Source organism: Capsella rubella, unplaced genomic scaffold (assembly GCF_000375325.1).
Source record: "Capsella rubella cultivar Monte Gargano unplaced genomic scaffold, Caprub1_0 scaffold_1, whole genome shotgun sequence".
Lineage (NCBI taxonomy): Eukaryota > Viridiplantae > Streptophyta > Magnoliopsida > Brassicales > Brassicaceae > Capsella > Capsella rubella.
In genome coordinates, this window is record NW_006238923.1 from 2,282,446 (window position 1) to 2,300,172 (window position 17,727).

The window sequence follows — 17,727 nt, forward strand, 5'->3', positions numbered from 1 at the left end:
GATACTTCCTCAACGAGTTTCTCATTGTTTTCAGAAACATTGCATAACTCAACATGTAAAACTGGTTTAAGTCCCTCTGTATCCAATGATGTTAGGAATACTAAAACATCAGCATCATTTACTATGTATGCCTCTCTCCGAGTTTTAGATAGACTGTAACTTATTTTAAGCTTCAACCTGGCTCCATCTAACTCAACCTTGTTGAAAATCTCATCTACTAACATCGAATAAGTAATCTTCTCTAAAGATGAGGACTTAAATCCAATAGCATACATGCAACTACTGTAAATCCACTCATGCTCTTCTGAATAGTACCCTCCATATTCAAACTGAACGTTCGTGTGGATGCTCTTCATCTTGTCCTAAATAAATAACAAAATCAGACATCAATATTAAACATCCGCACACAGTTATACCATCTGTACCAGTGGAACTAACTATATCTGCTGTTCCAATTGTCCTAACTATATATGTTGTACCATTTGTCCTAACTATTTATGTTGTACCAATTGTTCCATTATCTCACCGTCTGCAACTTTTCCAAAACCCTAATCTAATCCTTATCGATCATACACTCTATTAATTACCAATGCAAATACATAATCGACTAATTAAACATGAATACTAGCCAAGACGGACATACCCAAACACCTAATCTTTACCAAAACCCTAGTCTAATCCTTATCATTCATACATTCTATTAATTACCAATGCAATTACATAATCGAGTAATTAAACATGAATACTAACCAAGATGGACATACCCAAACACCCAATATTCGTATTCAATTTGAAGCTCAATCACTTACCTCAATTACAAATCTCAACGAAGATATCGTGACTCAAAGAGAACTGCAACGAATAGGCCTTCACAAGACACGCTTCTCGTCGTTGCAATGTTACTCTTTTTTGGAAAGACGCCGTATCAAACGGAATCGCCGGAAATTTGAGTCGACAGAGGAGGAGGAGGAGGAAAAGAGAGTGAGGAAAATGGGAGAGGGCCGATAAAAGAGAAGAGAGAGGGAAAAGGAAAAACAAAATTATTATTTTACAAAATTGTTTTTCTTTTTGTTTATAATTTTTTTTTAATTTATTCGTTAAGGTTATTTTGGGCAATTCACTTATACTCTCCTTAAAGAGGGCAAGCAGATTATAAAGGGGTGCGTCAGATTTTTACTTTGCCAAATGGGGGCTTTGCGGGCATTGTTCCGTCCTCCTCGGATGGACATCATCAAAAACTCTCTCGAACCCACCACTAAAGCAAATCCTCGAGCGAGTCCACCCCATTCCCATCAGACATCAGAGTGAGAGGCAAAAGGTCTTTGAATTGACTCCACCTTTCTTTCTTTTGTTTCTAAAGCAAAGAACAAAACTTTCACAAACATCAGCTACTTTTACGTATACTTTCATATAATAAATTATAATTAGAGCCAAAACCTGTATTTGTTTATCTTCTTATACGCGGCCCTTTATCTAATTCCTATGGCTCATTGCCACCTGTCGTTCAATATCTTTAGCTAATCATATGCAATATTTGATGTGACTTTTGTGTCATCTCATATCTTTTTCTTCATTTTTAAATTAAAAAATCATTTTCTTGATCTTTTTCTTGATTTAATGTGTTGTTCTACTTCTTCTGATTCACTTTTTATTTCTAAATCTACAAAATGAAAATTTGCGTTTTCTCTTTGTCAACCTAATATCGTGTTAATAATCATATTTTAAAACTATTCATGATCTACCGAAAAGATTTTCGGAAACTAATTAGTGGATTACTTATGCCTAAACAAAAAAAAAAATCAAGGTATGATCCCGGTTTATTGATTTTCTTTGAATATTTAACTTTGTGTGTCGAGTGGTAACTTTTTTTCGGCTGTCCTTGACCATTACAATTGCAAATTCCACTATTGTTGACTTATATCTTAATTTATGCCATACTAGTATAAAACTAAATTTAAAAATTGCATTAATGATTAATTATGCACCTTTTTTTCTATTACTAAGTTTAAGAGTCTAAAACATGTTGTGGAGGTGACACGGTTCCGTAATTATGAACTTTCATTATTATTATTATTACTATTTCTTGTTTTTTTAAAAAAATTAATAAATAATTGAGATAGAGATATCCACTTTAATTTCTTTTGTAGCATGATTGTAAATATTAAGTAGATAGAGATATATCTTTGTCCTGTAAGTTAATGACAACTACGTAAACATGGTCTCTGTGTTGATTGGTCTTCTGTCCCTGATGACATACTTTCTTTTTCTTTTGTATGTCAGAACTAAATAGCGAATAGAAAAGGTCATAACTTTCATCAAATCGTTTAACCAAACCTAAAAGGAGAAAAAGTATATCAAAATGAGGTTGTTTTTGTTTGTTTGGTGCCCCGAATCCAAAAATTTTGGTCGACATGTGCCTAACGATGAAGCAAACCAAACTTTATTGCAATTATTATTTCCCAACACTGTGTTGTACATTATTGTGAATTTGAGATATTTAACTTTTGCTGAGACAGCAACATGGGCAAATTTACAAGTGGCAACTGGCAAGTCACCTCTGCTGTGATTTTTTTATATACCCTAGGCCCAGGTTAAATGCTTCCATTCGAGGCCTTACGGAAAACATAACTAATGGGCCTTAAAAATATAATAATCGACAAAGAGGCCTTATATCAGCCCATGATTTTGTTTTACTGCAACTGTAATCTCTCTTCCGTCTTCTTCGTGTCAGCGAGCTCTCCTCTGTCCCAGCCAAAACCTCAGATCGGAATTTTTTTTTGAAAAACCCTAAGTCGTGGAAGATGAGAATCGCCCGTTTCGCTATTCGTTCCGTTAACGATGTAACTCTCCTTCGATCATTTCGTCCCACCGTGTCTAGAAGCCTCTCGACCAACGCTAACGAAGGTAAGCACCATTCTACATTTCTACATCTTTTCGTCACATTCTCAGATTGTGTCTGCACTGACCACGGAATCGAATCGGACTTGAGCAGATCCAAGCAAGAATCGATCTTCTTTTGACTCGTCGGACAATATCGATTCGATGTTTGGCGATTTCACTGGCAACGATGAGAAAAGCAGTGGTTTCTTCCAGCATCTCGGTAGAGCCGAGAGAGATAAGCGCGGTTTCAGTGGCTACAATAGATCAGGCGGCTCGAGATACTCAGCTGGTGGTTCTATGAACAGAGACGAGACCTTTGACCCTTCATCTGATGGCGTTGATGGGAAATTGAAAGAAGCTGCACTGTTTTGCAATATGGACGAAGGCGATGGCTTGAAGGAGTACTCGTTTAGGCCCGATTTCAACACTAAGGGACTTAATAACTTCGCTAGGGTATGGTTTCTTGCAACTCTTGTATTGACTCTGTTGATTACTTGATTTCAAAAGTGTTACTGAATCCAATTTAGAGCAGCCGTATGGAATTCATTTGGTCTAGTGTTGCATTTGTACTGTAAATATGCAATCGTGTCTCAGAGTATTATTACCTGACTCAGTGGTTTGGATCCATGTTGTATATGAATGTGTAGCTCATGTATAATGTATTCTATTCTACATTGGGTTTGCAGGGATCTCATGAGTCCAGAAAACGTTTGCTTTGATTAAGACATTACATTAAGCTAATTTTCTTTGGTTTGATGACAGATGCAAAAACAGTTGCAAAATCCTAGACTAAACAATAACAAATCTGAGGTAACTACAGAGGAAGTGCTGAAGAATGCTGATTTCAGGGTGAGTGTAATTTGTTCATAAGTAGTCTAGCATGTGCTTTATGGCTCTTTTAGTGCTCACCTATGCAATATGTTTTGTTGGACAGAATGTTAGGTTCCTTGCAAATTTTATAACAGAAGCTGGGATCATTATTAAGAGGAAGCAGGTCAGATTGGATGTTTCTCGTTTTAGTCTAGCTTTGGTTTATATGATAGGTAAGGAGGTTTTGCTAGTCCACATGATGAAACCCTCTCTTCTTTATCTCTTGCACAGACTGGCATTAGCGCAAAGGCACAAAGGAAGATTGCTAGAGAGATCAAAACAGCCCGTGCATTTGGGCTGATGCCTTTCACTACAATGGGTACCAAGGCATTTCAATTTGGGAAAACCATGGAGAACAGAGACCAAGATTTCGAGTATGAAGTGCTTGATGATGATGATGAGTTTGACGAGGGAAATGCTTGAATCCAAAGGACTGGGTTTTCATTTCCGGTGGTTTTGGTCAATATATGGAATAATCCGTTTTTACCAAGTTGAGAATACGTGATTGGCCGGAAGCTGATTTCATGGTTAGTGTAATACCTGCTCTTCAGTTCTCACATTGCTCCAACTTCCAATATCACATTTGAGTTCCTCCCCATACTAAAGGATTAGGATGTGTATCTTATACCTCTAGTTTGTTACTTTTGAAGATCTGAATTAGACTGATTATTTATCTCGTGTTGAATAAATCACACCATGTAACTTGTAAGATTACGGTTTCTTTATTCTATTAATCAAGTCGTAATCAATTGCCATCTCGTGCTACAGCTGATAAACACACGTATGTCAAAAAAAAAATTAAAGAAAGGATACACAGAAAAATAAACTCATCTGGAACCCCTCTCTGTTCTTCTATTCATCTCCATGTATCTAACATTTTCAATAGTTTTCTTCTTCTGTTGGATCAACCTCTCAAGCCTATTCCTATCTGCATCTGGAAGTTTACATTGTTGATCCACAGAAGGTGCAACGACTCTGGATCTTTCAAGTAGTTCCCGCTCTTTTTGTTCTGCGAAGCAAAGCAACGATCCTGCACAGACTTCATTAGCCGAAGCCGGCTTCTCTGGTTTGAACTTCTGAAGCTTTGAGTACTCAGTGATGAGATGAAACATGTAGTCATAAACCCGGTTCATGCTAATGCTTTCCATATATCCTTGTCCTCTTTTTCCTATTTTTTCAGCCTGTAAAAGGGAAACACCTTAGGAACATGACTGGGTATCAGATAAAATCGATAATTCGACGAGATATGTGGAATAAATTACATCAGAGGGGTTGGCATTGCCCCAGTCAACAGCATGTTTGATAGACCGACATAGATCAGTGGGAGAGACAGGCCAGTAGTTTTCCTTGGGAAGGAGGCCTCTGCTGAAGAAATCTTCGTACTCAGGTGAGATTATGAGTGTCATGGAACCACATGATAGGATATACTTTAGGGAAACTGACCAAGCGTAACCCTCTGCATATATTTTGTACCTAATAGTGAGACAATGAATTCCAACCATATTAGATCCTTCTCATATCCTCCAGTCATATACATGCATAACTTGGGGTTTCTCTTAGTACTTACCGGTGATTGCATTGGTTGGAGAGCTTGGATTGTTCAAACCCACCTTTTGCTTCTTCTGCCCAGTCCTGTATTTAAAACACAATCAGCACAACTCCCATCAGGTTAAACTATAAATTAGGTCTGTAAGCAAAGCGAACCTGGCGCATAATTTGTGCTCCCCATAACCTTGAATGGTTGCATTTCATGAGCTCCAATCTTACAGGCGATACAACATCCGGATTGCCTTTCCAGTAAGCTCTAGGTTGCTTGCTGTCCCAGCTACGTTTTCTAGACCCTTGCTTTATATCCCCAAACTCTTCTTCCCACGGCCTTAGATTTGTCTCCGACCTTCATCACAACACTCAGATTCAGGCAAGCGCTTGAGTAAAGTAACAACTTATGGGTCAACAGAAAATAGATGATATGTGTACCAGCCCCAGAAGGACCAATCCGGAAAAGGAATGTCCAAATGAGCTTCATTGGTGCAATATCGAAAAAGGGGAGCTGGAAACGACTGGTGCTCGGTCCGGTTGATGATGGGTTTGTCCATGCAATCAAACATCATATCGACATCAGGAACCATCCCTGGATACTTGTTGAGCAGTTGCAGAATCCCCCAAATGGTGAACATCATTCTGCTCTGCACACACGCGTAGTAGAGATCCACGTATAGTTTTCCCGACAGTATCACAACTCGAAACGCAGCATTTGCTTTGGCCCTCTTCACGTGCTCTTTAGTCACCCCAGTCTCTGCCCATGGCTCTAAGTCCCGGTGAATCCACCTGGCTTTTCACCAAATCAATGATATCAACCAAAAATAACTAAAAATTTCGATCCTTTCTGAGTAATGTAAAGAAAAAACCCCATTCCAAAGTAATCGATGAAATTGGTTCGTTAAGACTAACCTGAAGAAGTCAGGGCACTGCGGTTGATGGGTTCGACGACCAGACCCGGAATCCGACAGGAGACCCTTTGGTTGAACGACGGCTTTGTAGGGACATGAGAAGTAGGAGCACTGGAGGATCCGGTAAGCCTGAGAATGTCTCGTAGCTTCGCTGAAAGATTTGCGAGGGAAGATGTGCCACGGCGTTGGTTCCAAGTTGTGTCCGGCTAGAGTTTTAGTCTGAGCTACAAAGTCGTCCACCTGTTCGACGAAATTACCCAATGAGAAAAATATTATCATTTTAAAAAAATAATCACACGTGTTTCTTCTTTAGATCGCAGAGCAATAAAAGCTAAATAAATATTTCATCATAAGATCCATCCGTCACGGAGAAAACAATTTTAACATAAATTTTCCTTTTCCAGTATCTGTATCAATGTCACAGAGGAGTCTGCCACCATTCTGACAAATTAAATTACTCACTCAACCAAATCATTCCCCAAGGACAGATGCAAAAAATTCTATGAATATGTCAGATCCAAATACGTGAATTAGGAAAGTATCTGCAGAGTTTAAATATCGAATTGCAGAAAGAAGAGAGACCTTGTAGAGAAGAAGAGCGGTGAAGGAGAAGAAGGAGAGAGCAAGAACACATAGAAGGAGATATGAAGGTGTACGAGGAGAGCTTTTGTGAGGAAGACGGAGACGTAGACGAAGACCCATTTTTTTCTCTTCTTTTTCTTCCTTCTGCAAAACTTTTTTTTTTTTTTCTCTCTACTTTCCTTTCATCTTTTTTCTTTTCTTTTTGTTTTTGGTTTTTTCAAGTTTAATGGCCTCTCAAAGAAATATTCTCTGGAATTATTTCGATATACAGTGCGCCGCTTGATGCGGAGTTTCACTTTTCTCTTTATTTCAAATTTGTTTCTATTTTAATTCTACGATTTTATTTCTTTTCTTTTTAATTTAAAAAATCTTTCACAAAAAATTTAAAAGAATTTATTACTTATCTTTACCCATATCACAGAGGATATAAAATCTTCTTATTCTTAAATAAAAAGTTCATCCACATGGCCTTGTCGACTTGTTTCTTTTAGATTCATTTATTAGTTTGAAGAGTTTTAGGAAAAGAGTAGACTTTTGTTTGTTCTTCGCGAAAACAGAGGTCGTGGTGTGTAAAGAGCACAAATTACATGACGCTATGGGATTAGATATGGAGTTTGGTAAGTGAATTATGTCTCTGTAAAAACATGTCTCTTACATGATGGAAGTGTCTTAGCCCTGGAGTTAATGCAGAAACATACTGTTGTCTGTGAATATTCATCTTGATATTTGGTTGACTGATCTGCAGAAACATACAAATTCGGTGAAGGAGAAGAAAGATATTAGTATCAATACATATTACAATATTACTAAAACATTTACATTTAAGGTTTAAGAAAGATATATCTAATATACTTACATTTCAATTATCTTAGTTAATGCAAAAACATACTTTTGTCTGTGAATATTCATCTTACAATTACAATCGTATATATTTTAGTTTACAAAACTTAAGTCTGTACGTTCTTTTATCTATTTTTTTTTTTTGCATAAGGATACATATTACCATATTAGTATCACAAGAAGAAGCCTCCATTCATCCCAAACAGGGAGATGAAGGCAACAATGGTAGCAATTGTACTACATTACGTGGCCATATTCTTTGCTACGTATATACTTTTTCCATATCATATATATGCATCTAAGTAAAGTGGCTGGCTACATGAGAAGGCCACATACATTTACATAGCATATGACCCATTTCTTTAATTACAGATTTCAGTAGCTTCCAATATACTTGTTGGTCCCTTCACTGGAACTGGCCCTGGTTGTCAGAGACGGCCTCATAGTGACTATAGTGTTTTCGTCTGCTCCTGCTTCCAATGCAGCCATTCCAGCTTCCAAAAACTTCTCAACAGCGTCCTCTGCGTACTTGTTGCCTTCACTTACTGTCATGTTCTTCCCAATGTCTGGATATGAGTTTAGAAGATGGTCTCCAACGAGTTGGGAAGCGAGTTGGATCAGCTCCACCTGGAATTCTGAGAGCTTTGAGTTTTCTCTTGCTCCCCATGGCCTCAGCGATTGTTTCACTTCCGGTAGTTTCTCTGTTGGATGTCATAAAGGTCAGAAATTGATGAAACTGATCTGATGGATAAGTATTTGTCCAACATTCTTGTTTCGGTATCAAAAGCAAGTTCTAATTTCCTTGACATGAACTAACACTAATATACCTACTAAGTTACATCACCAATAGTTCTCACTTGTATTTTCAACATACAAGGCGTATCTTTCAACCAGTATCATAGTCAACCAACTACAACTGTCTAAAAATACTTCAACCACGCATAGATATATATGACATATAAATTTAACAATAAATCACAACTTTACACATTTGTAATAATGACCCTTATTTTGGTTATTACTTAATGTAAGGCTTCAGCGCAAGAAAAAACTTAGATCATGTATAATGGACTGAGAAATCAGGTAGAGAATGAACACAGACCTGGACAATCTTGACGAGGAGAATCTCGGATACGGAAGTAATTCTCAAATGTACCAGCCCATGCATCTCTCTTAGTGAGGAAGTGCGACTTTAGGTTGAAGAGTTTCTTCACGGTTGCGGGTATAGAAGAATGCTCATACTGTGAATGTGGTGTTGGACCATCAGGTTCATGTATCACTGCAATGAAAACAAAACCGAAACTAGTCTTATCAAAATCACAAAGACAAGTCCTTGAAGTAACGCATATAGATATTATAATGAGGCAAAGCAGGTTCAAGTAAAGAAATGAGAATTAAAACTAATGTGATTAACATGAACAATGTACTGTCACTAAAATTAGTTCAAGTCAAATTATACCAATTCAAACATCAAGCTGAATTTGAAATTTTGCAATCTCAAAATATCTACATCAAAGCAGAACCTGAGCAATGAACAAATGACATACCAGTGCCCTTGTCGATCCAGGGAGAGATGAGAAAGGTAGGGACCCGAACGCCCAATCGATCAAACCCAAAATAAAACGGGTCAGGTCCAATGATTCCATCAGGGTTAGGGACACCTTTAACGGGGGTGGGAACATGGTCATAAAACCCACCGTGTTCGTCATAAGTAATGAGCAAAGCCATCTCTTTCCACTGTGGACTGCTCCGTAACGTCTCATAGACTTCCTTAACAAACCGTTGACCCACCGCCACGTCATGCGACGGATGATCATCGTTCGCCGGAAAAAGATCGATATCGAAATATCTCTGCTCCACAACGGAATAGTTAGGAAGCTTCCCGAGCTTCGCATGGAGCTTGAATTTAAGCGCATAGCTGTGGAACTTGACCAAATGCTTAATCCTACGAAGGGATTTGAAGAAGAAGGTAGCTGGAATGTTTTGGTAATAAATCCCAAAGCTGAGTCCGTTCTCGTCTAACGAATCAAAGATCGTTTTTTGAGGGAACCCTCTAACGAGATCTTTCTTCACATTGCTTGAGCAACCATGAGAAGTAGCTGAGTGAACGTAGAACCGATTCGGCTGAGTCGAAGTCGGTACAGAAGCGAACCATCGATCGAACACACCGAACTCGTTCGCTAACTCGGTGTAAACAGGTAAAACTTCGGGTTTGAATCCGCTCATCACGTTTTTAGCCATCCCAGGCTCCATGCTCTCCGATTGCTGTGCGAATCCGTTCATTTTCGGGTCCCCCGATGTATCGTTGGACCCGAAGATCTGCTCTCGGATCGCTTGGAACGAATGACCCGGATCCATGTCTACGAAGACGGCGTCGTCGGAGACGAAAACCTTCTTGGAGTTTGGATCGGAGACGTTGAGTGGGTTCGATTCTTGACCCGTTAGTCCGTCGATTTCGGGTCGGGTCGATTTGAGCCAACCAAGGATGTGATCGAAGGAGCGATTCTCCATGACTACAACGACTATGGTCTTGATTGGTCCTTCGATCTTGTGGGGTTTACGGAACTCGAGAGATTGAGATGAAATTAGTAAGTAGCAGAAGAGAATAACAGCGGCAGATTCTCGTCGGAAAGCCATATTTCCGGTGACCCAGACCCGGAAAAGGCCGATGCCCGGTGGAGACTGGTAAAATTCGGCGGAGGTTTTTAGGGTTTATGAGAGAAACGGTGTTGAGAGAGGAGAAAAAGGTATATACTTGAAGGTTAACAATGGCGATACCATAGAAGAAGATTTAAGAGCGATAAGACCATCATTATTGGTGGGATCTTAGATCCTACATCTTTCCTTTGCAAAAACCGGGGGATCTTAACCTCTAAGATCCCACCAATAATGATGTCTTAAAGCCGAGAAAATTCCCTTTTGGATTTAAACTTGCCCTTTCAAACCAAAAAAAAATCATAAACTAGGTTTTGACTTTGGTTTAAGATAAGTCAAAGAAGCAAATTGTTATATCAACTAAGATTATTTTTTGGTTTTTGTTTTATTTAGCGATTAAAAAAAGTAATAATTGCAGTCAATATTTGCAAACCTTGATGAATAAGTGTTAGTTTATTCCTAGTGTGTTAACATGGATTTGGCCTGTTTAGAAGCATCATTTAGTTAAGTAATTTCACATATTTTGCAATTTTATCAAGTGATTCTTTTGCTAATCTTTGACGCCTTAATAATCTATCAAACTCAAGAAAATACGATCGTTTAATAGTACTACTCTCTCTGCTAAACTAATTCATGCATATCTTTCTCACTAGCAGTCAATCCTGCAACTTTCTATTTATTCTCGTTGAAAAGGAAAATCAACCAAGAGTGTGTTTACTTCCTAGTTAGTTAAATTTTTGCTAATGAACTAATAAAAGCCCACTTTTGTTGGCACAAAAATAGAAATGGAGAGGAAACAAATCTCGGTTTCTTCACTTGAATTTGATTCCAAGTCACAGATTCTCCTTAATTGTTATCATCAGTCATCATCATGTTGGACTATTTTACGCATCATATATACACATGACATATTTGAGTGCCTGCGAGTAAGAATTATAGAATTGGTCGAGTAAACTAACCCAACTAGTATATTGTACTTATACACTAACTAAAATCATTGTTCCACTTTTGCATGCTCAAAACGACTAAAGCTTTTGATCCAAAAATATATTTAAATTACAAAGCTAACTACAAACTGTATAATTTGAGTCAAGTTTTGACAGTACGTTAAGCTTAGTTAAGAGTTATTATATCTTTCTTGTTTCTTTCAGAGTTATTTATATCTTTCTTGTTTGTTTCTACGTTATCACATCGGAATCCACTACCATATCATATATGTATATTACATTGCAAGAAACAAGCGTTTCATTTTCTTCAATAGAAAAACCATTAAATTAGAAGAAAAAGAAGTATAGAGATGAAGAAAGCAGAGCTAATATTCATTCCTCTACCGGAGACAGGTCACCTTTTGTCTACGATCGAGTTTGGAAAACGTCTGCTCAATCTTGACCGCCGGATCTCCATGATTACAATCCTCTCCATGAATCTGCCATATGCTCCTTACGCCGACGCTTCCCTTTCGTCTCTCACAGCCACCGAGCCTAGAATCCGACTCATCAGCCTCCCGGAGATTCATGATCCACCTCCTCTCAAGCTTCTCGACACTTCCTCTGAGACATACATCCTCGATTTCGTCGATAAAAACAAACCAACTCTCACAAAAACCATCCACGATTTAATCTCATCTCGATCATCTTCCGGAGATACTCATGTCGCCGGTTTGATTCTTGATTTCTTCTGCGTTGGTTTGATAGATATCGGCCGTGAGCTGAACCTTCCTTCGTATATCTTCATGACTTCAAACTTCGGTTTCTTAGGGGTTCTTAAGTATCTCCCCGAACGACATCGTTTAACTCCGTCGGAGTTCCATTAAAGCTCCTCCGGTAATGAAGAGTTACAGATTCCTGCGTTCGTGAACCGTGTTCCCGCCAAGGTTCTGCCGCCTGGTGTGTTCGATAAACTCTCTTACGGTTCTCTGGTCAAAATTGGCGCTCGGTTGCATGAAGCTAAGGGTATTTTAGTCAATTCTTTTACTGACGTCGAGCCTTACGCTGCTGAACATTTTTCTCGAGGCCGAGATTACCCACACGTGTATTCTGTTGGGCCGGTTCTTAACTTAACAGGCCGTACAAATCCGGGTCTCGCTTCGGCCCAATACGAAGAGATGATCAAGTGGCTTGATGAGCAACCGGACTCGTCGGTTTTGTTCTTGTGTTTTGGGAGCATGGGAGTCTTCCCTGCACCTCAAATAACAGAGATTGCACACGCGCTTGAGCTCGTCGGGTTCAGGTTCATCTGGGCGATCCGTACGAACATGGCGGGAGAAGGTGATCCTTACGAGCTGCTTCCAGAAGGATTCGTCGACCGAACAATGGGCCGTGGGATTGTATGCGGTTGGACTCCACAAGTGGATATCTTGGCTCACAAGGCAACAGGTGGATTCGTGTCTCACTGCGGATGGAATTCTGTTTTGGAGAGTCTATGGTACGGCGTACCGATTGCTACGTGGCCTATGTATGCTGAGCAACAGCTGAACGCGTTCGAGATGGTGAAGGAGCTGGGCTTAGCCGTGGAGATACGGCTTGATTACGTGGCCGACGGTAATAGGGTCACATCGGAGATCGTGTCAGCCGATGAAATAGCCAAAGCTGTCCGATCTTTGATGGATGGTGATAACCTTGTGAGAGAAAAGGTTAAAGAGATATCAGAAGCGGCGAGGAAAGCTGTTGGTGACAATGGATCTTCTACGGTGGCCACCCGAAATTTTATCAGAGATATTCTCGGGGATCACTTTTGATTCATCTCTCTCGGAGCCAAAGTTGTATTATGCATTAATCGATAAATAAATGCTATGAATTTATCGTTTACTTCAAGACACATACATTTCTGTGGTACCTATCTTAATCTTCAGACTATCCATACGAAATCCACTTAAACTGGATGTATTGTGGATCTGGAATAGCTTGACACGACACACCTATTTAGTTTTACTCGATCCAAGTTTCTCGTCCACTAAAACATTGTCTATTACTATTTTCGCAAATGTCAATATTGTCTAATTAGAATTACTATTTACGCAAATGTCAATTTCAACACACCTATTTAGTTTTTTTCATAGTACGATGTACATTTTTAGTTCTTGAATATATCCATCTTTTATTATTTTGTCGGTGTGGTACAAGTACAACATGCATAATTTATTATTATTATTATTTTTTTGGTAAAAGGTTAATAATAATTTTATATTTGGTATGACAAGGATAACCAATATTTTTCTTTTCATATTTTCTATAAAATATATTATTTTTGTGATGGAATTTAGAAAATATTATTTTGACAAGGAATTACACACATGACACAATTGGTGTATCACAGACTCACACGACAATACTGACACATCCTTAACAAGCTTCCTCATTTGTTGTGTGCTTCTCATTCAACCAAACACAAATCCTCAACCCGAAGAAGAAGAAAAGAGAGAGAGAGATGGTGAAGAAGAAAACAGAGCTGATCTTCATTCCAGTTCCATCCACAGGCCACCTTCTCGTCCATATTGAATTCGCCAAGCGTCTCATCAATCTCGACCATCGGATCCACACCATCACCATCCTCAACTTGTCTTCACCCTCTTCCCCTCACGCCTCCGTCTTCGCCAGATCTCTCATCGCTTCACAGCCCAAAATCCGCCTCCACGATCTTCCCTCTCTCCACGATCCTCCTCCATTCGATCTCTACCAAAGAGCTCCCGAAGCTTACATTGTAAAGCTCATCAAGCAAAATACTCCTCTCATTAAAGACACCGTTTCTACCATCATCCGTAAAGGTTCAGATTCGGTTCGTGTCGCCGGTTTGATTCTCGATTTCTTCTGCAACTCGTTGATAAATGATGTTGGCAACGAGCTTAATCTCCCTTCTTACATATATCTCACTTGTAACGCTAGATACTTGGGCATGATGAAATATCTTCCGGATCGCCATCGGAAAATCGCATCTGAGTTCGATTTGAGCTCCGGCGACGAGGATTTGACGGTTCCCGGATTCGTTAACGCTATTCCCACCAAGTTCATGCCGCCTGGTTTGTTCATTCGAGAAGCTTACGAGGCTTACGTCGAGCTAGCGCCGAGATTCGCCGATGCAAAGGGTATTTTGGTAAATTCGTTTGCGGAGCTTGAGCCTCACCCGTTTGACTACTTCTCTCACCTGACGAAGTTCCCTCCGGTGTACCCAGTCGGACCGATTCTCAGCTTGAAGGATCGAGCGAGTCCAAAGGAGGAAGCGGCAGATCGGGATCGGATAGTGAGATGGCTCGAGGATCAGCCAGAGTCATCGGTGGTGTTCCTCTGCTTTGGGAGCAAGGGAACCGTTGATGAGCCACAAGTGAAGGAGATAGCTCGAGCGCTCGAACTCGTCGGCTGCAGATTTCTATGGTCAATTCGAACAAGCAGCGTCGTGGAGACGGACCCTGACGATGTGTTACCGGATGGGTTCATGGGCCGAGTAGCAGGCCAGGGGTTGGTATGTGGTTGGGCCCCTCAAGTGGAAATATTGGCCCATAAAGCAATAGGAGGATTCGTGTCTCACTGTGGTTGGAACTCCACGCTTGAGAGCTTGTGGTTCGGCGTTCCTGTCGCCACGTGGCCTATGTACGCTGAGCAACAGCTTAACGCGTTCACGTTGGTGAAGGAGCTAGGGATCGCGGTGGATTTACGGATGGATTACGTGTCGGGTCGTGGGGATTTGGTTACTTGTGATGAGATTGCGAGAGCCGTCCGATCTTTGATGGACGGTGGGGATGAAAAGAGAAAGAAGGTGAAGGAGGTGGCTGATGCGGCGAGGAAGGCTTTGATGGACGGAGGATCTTCGTCTTTGGCGACGATTCGATTCATTGGCGAATTGTTGGATGATGATTCATGCTAATACAAGGGGAGGCCGTGAGTGCACACGCTCAGTTATTTTTCTCTGAACTGAACCAGGAGAACATTATTAAATACGTTTATTTTCACTAATTAAACTTATGTGTAAAATGAAGTATTGTGCTCCAAAGCAAAAACGGTGGCAATCTTTATGGTATCTTAAGTTTATGGATTAATCGAATAGTAAAGTTACATACATAAAAAACGTTGTACTCGTTAATTGAATTTAGCTACAGTTCTCTCGTTCCATATCACCCAAAACTCAAAATACAAATGCTTAAATCCAGTTTTGGAATTGCTTCAATTTGAGTTAATTATTTAATCTAGAAAACGATTGTATTAAGATAACACTGATCACCAGGTGGTGCACACTGCACATACATACACACACAAAAAAAAAAAAAAAAACAACACACTGATCACTAGCTGGTGCACACTGCACAAACACACACACACACGAAACACTAATCCCAATGCCACAACAACGACGTTTACAATAGAACTAAACATCTCCGCCAATCAACTCGTCGAGGAATTGTTTAACCGCAACAAACGAAGATCCACCGTCCATCAAAGCTTTCCTCGCGGACTCCGCCATCTCCTTCACTTTTTTCCTCGGCGTATCCTCACCGTCCATCAGAGCTTGTATGGCTCCCGCGATCTCCTTAGCTTTGACTATCTCTCCGTGAGCAGAGACGTAATCTAAACGCAGCTCAACGGCTAACCCTAACTCCTTAACCATAGTGAAGGCGTTTAGCTGTTGCTCGGCGTACATTGGCCACGTGACGATCGGAACTCCGAACCACAAGCTCTCTAGAAGCGAGTTCCAACCACAGTGTGACACAAACCCTCCGATCGCCTTGTGAGCCAGCACTTCCACCTGTGGTGCCCAATCGCACACCAGTCCCTTACTCACCGTCCGATCTAGAAAACCCTCTGGCAACAGATCGTACGGACTCGCTTTCTCCGTCGGATTTGTGCGGATGGACCAGAGAAACCTATGGCCGGCAAGCTCTATCGCTCGAGCTATCTCCTCGATCTGCGGCTTGCTGTGGATTCCTAAGCTCCCGAAGCAGATGAACACAACTGACGACTCCGGCTGGTCCTCGAGCCATTTCATGACCCGGTCACGGTCCGATGGGTCCATATTCGGAGAGGGGCGATCCTCTAAACTAAGAACCGGTCCGACCGGATAAACCGGAGGATAGTTGTCAGGACGACGAGCAAAGTAAGCCAAAGCGTTATGCTCAAGAGCTGAGAAGGAGTTGACCAAAATGGCCTTGGCTCCAGGGAACTTCTCCGCAATCTCTACCCAAGCCTCGTAGGACTCTCTCACGAATTGACCTGAAGGCAAAACCTTAGTTGGCACGGAGGAGACGTAACCGGGAATTGAGTGCTCTTCGTCGCCGGAGCTTAAATCAAACTCGGAAGAGATAATGCGATGTCTCTCAGGGAGGTACTTCATCATACACATAAAACCAGCGTTACACGTTTGGAAAATGTAAGAAGGAAGTTTAAACTCGTTTGCCACTTCGATCAAGGGGACACAGAAGAAATCGATAACCAAACCGGCGACACGAACCGAACTGGATCCATCACGGGAAGAAACCAGAGTGGAGAGGGCGTCTCTAACAAAAGGAACAGTTTTCTTGGTGAAGTCTAGAATATAAGCCTCGGGAGCTTTAAAGAAGAGCTCCAGTGGTGGAGGGTTTGGAATGTCAGGCAGAGCAAGGAGACGGATTCGAGGCTGTGAAGCAACGAGAGATTTAGCAAAAAGGTGAGCTTGGGGAGCCAGAGGTACTGTCCAGTGGATGATGGTGATGGTGTGAATGCGATCATCTCGTTTGATGAGAGACTTTGCGAATTCAATGGAGACAAGAAGGTGACCAGGGGTCGGATGTGTAACAAAGATGATTTCTGCTTCTGCTTTCATCTTTCTCTCTACCTATGTGTTTAATGTTTTTTTTTTTTTAATATTCTTTATGGTGCTCTCTACTAGAAGCAGTGAAGCACATATATAAACACTCTCGGATTTTACTATTCACACCACACTCACGAGGTTTAACGCTATACTCAGACCTTTAGCGACATCTGTTAGAGATTTGACTGGTTTAGTGGTTTAAGATCGACTGGTCAAATGAAGCCTCCTCACAAGCTCAGAGCATCTCCAACCATAGTTGTTTAACATGAAGTGCTTATCACTAAAATTATACAAATATTATTATTTAATTTGATGGATTGCTTAAATAGTCAAAAAAACATTTCAAAAGTTCCTTAAATCTCATGTTTAAGCACTTTTGAAGGTAGATTTTATACAATATAAGCAACTCACATAATTTTTTTTATATATTTTTTCTCTCTCTAAGATAAGCAACTTATGTTAACAACTCTTCAATGGAGATGGTATCACACACCTTCCCCAGACAATAACAAAAAGTATTAGTGTATGGAGAGACCCTACTTAAGCTAATATAATTAAATGGTTTATCACTATTAACTACTTTACTATCCTCAAATCACCCAAAATTTCAAAAGGAAAAACATAGCCAATAGCCACACCTAGTAGTGTATTTATGATCTCAGTTGTTGTCCATCAT

The 17,727-nt window shown here is 40.3% G+C and overlaps 6 protein-coding genes across 6 annotated transcripts; 3 read left to right on the plus strand and 3 right to left on the minus strand.

Annotated features, from left to right (window-relative positions):
- Window positions 1-2,723: 2,723 nt before the first annotated feature.
- Window positions 2,724-4,499, plus strand: LOC17896840. The gene is made up of 5 exons (XM_023789936.1): window positions 2,724-2,904; window positions 2,993-3,333; window positions 3,643-3,729; window positions 3,815-3,874; window positions 3,982-4,499. Exons 1-5 carry the CDS (start codon window positions 2,802-2,804, stop codon window positions 4,171-4,173), a joined length of 783 nt encoding a protein of 260 aa, XP_023645704.1. The 5' UTR covers window positions 2,724-2,801; the 3' UTR covers window positions 4,174-4,499.
- Window positions 4,450-7,097, minus strand: LOC17899252 (O-glucosyltransferase rumi). The gene is made up of 7 exons (XM_006307214.2): window positions 6,783-7,097; window positions 6,202-6,440; window positions 5,728-6,078; window positions 5,455-5,644; window positions 5,318-5,382; window positions 5,013-5,223; window positions 4,450-4,931 (listed from the first exon to the last, which is right to left on the minus strand). The coding sequence occupies exons 1-7, from the start codon at window positions 6,900-6,902 to the stop codon at window positions 4,578-4,580; spliced, it is 1,530 nt and encodes a 509-aa protein (XP_006307276.1). The 5' UTR covers window positions 6,903-7,097; the 3' UTR covers window positions 4,450-4,577.
- Window positions 7,098-7,692: 595 nt separating this feature from the next.
- On the minus strand, window positions 7,693-10,426 carry LOC17899115 (non-specific phospholipase C1). Its single transcript, XM_006307164.2, has 3 exons — window positions 9,170-10,426; window positions 8,725-8,901; window positions 7,693-8,323 (listed from the first exon to the last, which is right to left on the minus strand). The coding sequence occupies exons 1-3, from the start codon at window positions 10,257-10,259 to the stop codon at window positions 7,998-8,000; spliced, it is 1,593 nt and encodes a 530-aa protein (XP_006307226.1). The 5' UTR covers window positions 10,260-10,426; the 3' UTR covers window positions 7,693-7,997.
- A 1,148-nt stretch (window positions 10,427-11,574) lies between these two features.
- LOC17899939 (UDP-glycosyltransferase 71C5) lies at window positions 11,575-13,030 on the plus strand. The gene is given in 1 exon segment (XM_023777079.1): window positions 11,575-13,030. A coding segment is annotated over 1 exon segment (1,440 nt). The 3' UTR covers window positions 13,015-13,030.
- Window positions 13,031-13,500: 470 nt separating this feature from the next.
- LOC17900866 (UDP-glycosyltransferase 71C4) lies at window positions 13,501-15,538 on the plus strand. Its single transcript, XM_006307339.2, has one exon. The coding sequence runs from the start codon at window positions 13,704-13,706 to the stop codon at window positions 15,132-15,134; it is 1,431 nt and encodes a 476-aa protein (XP_006307401.1). The 5' UTR covers window positions 13,501-13,703; the 3' UTR covers window positions 15,135-15,538.
- LOC17900566 (UDP-glycosyltransferase 71C3) lies at window positions 15,445-17,190 on the minus strand. The gene has a single exon (XM_006307336.2). It carries the CDS (start codon window positions 17,061-17,063, stop codon window positions 15,633-15,635), a length of 1,431 nt encoding a protein of 476 aa, XP_006307398.1. The 5' UTR covers window positions 17,064-17,190; the 3' UTR covers window positions 15,445-15,632.
- Between the last annotated feature and the right edge of the window lie 537 nt (window positions 17,191-17,727).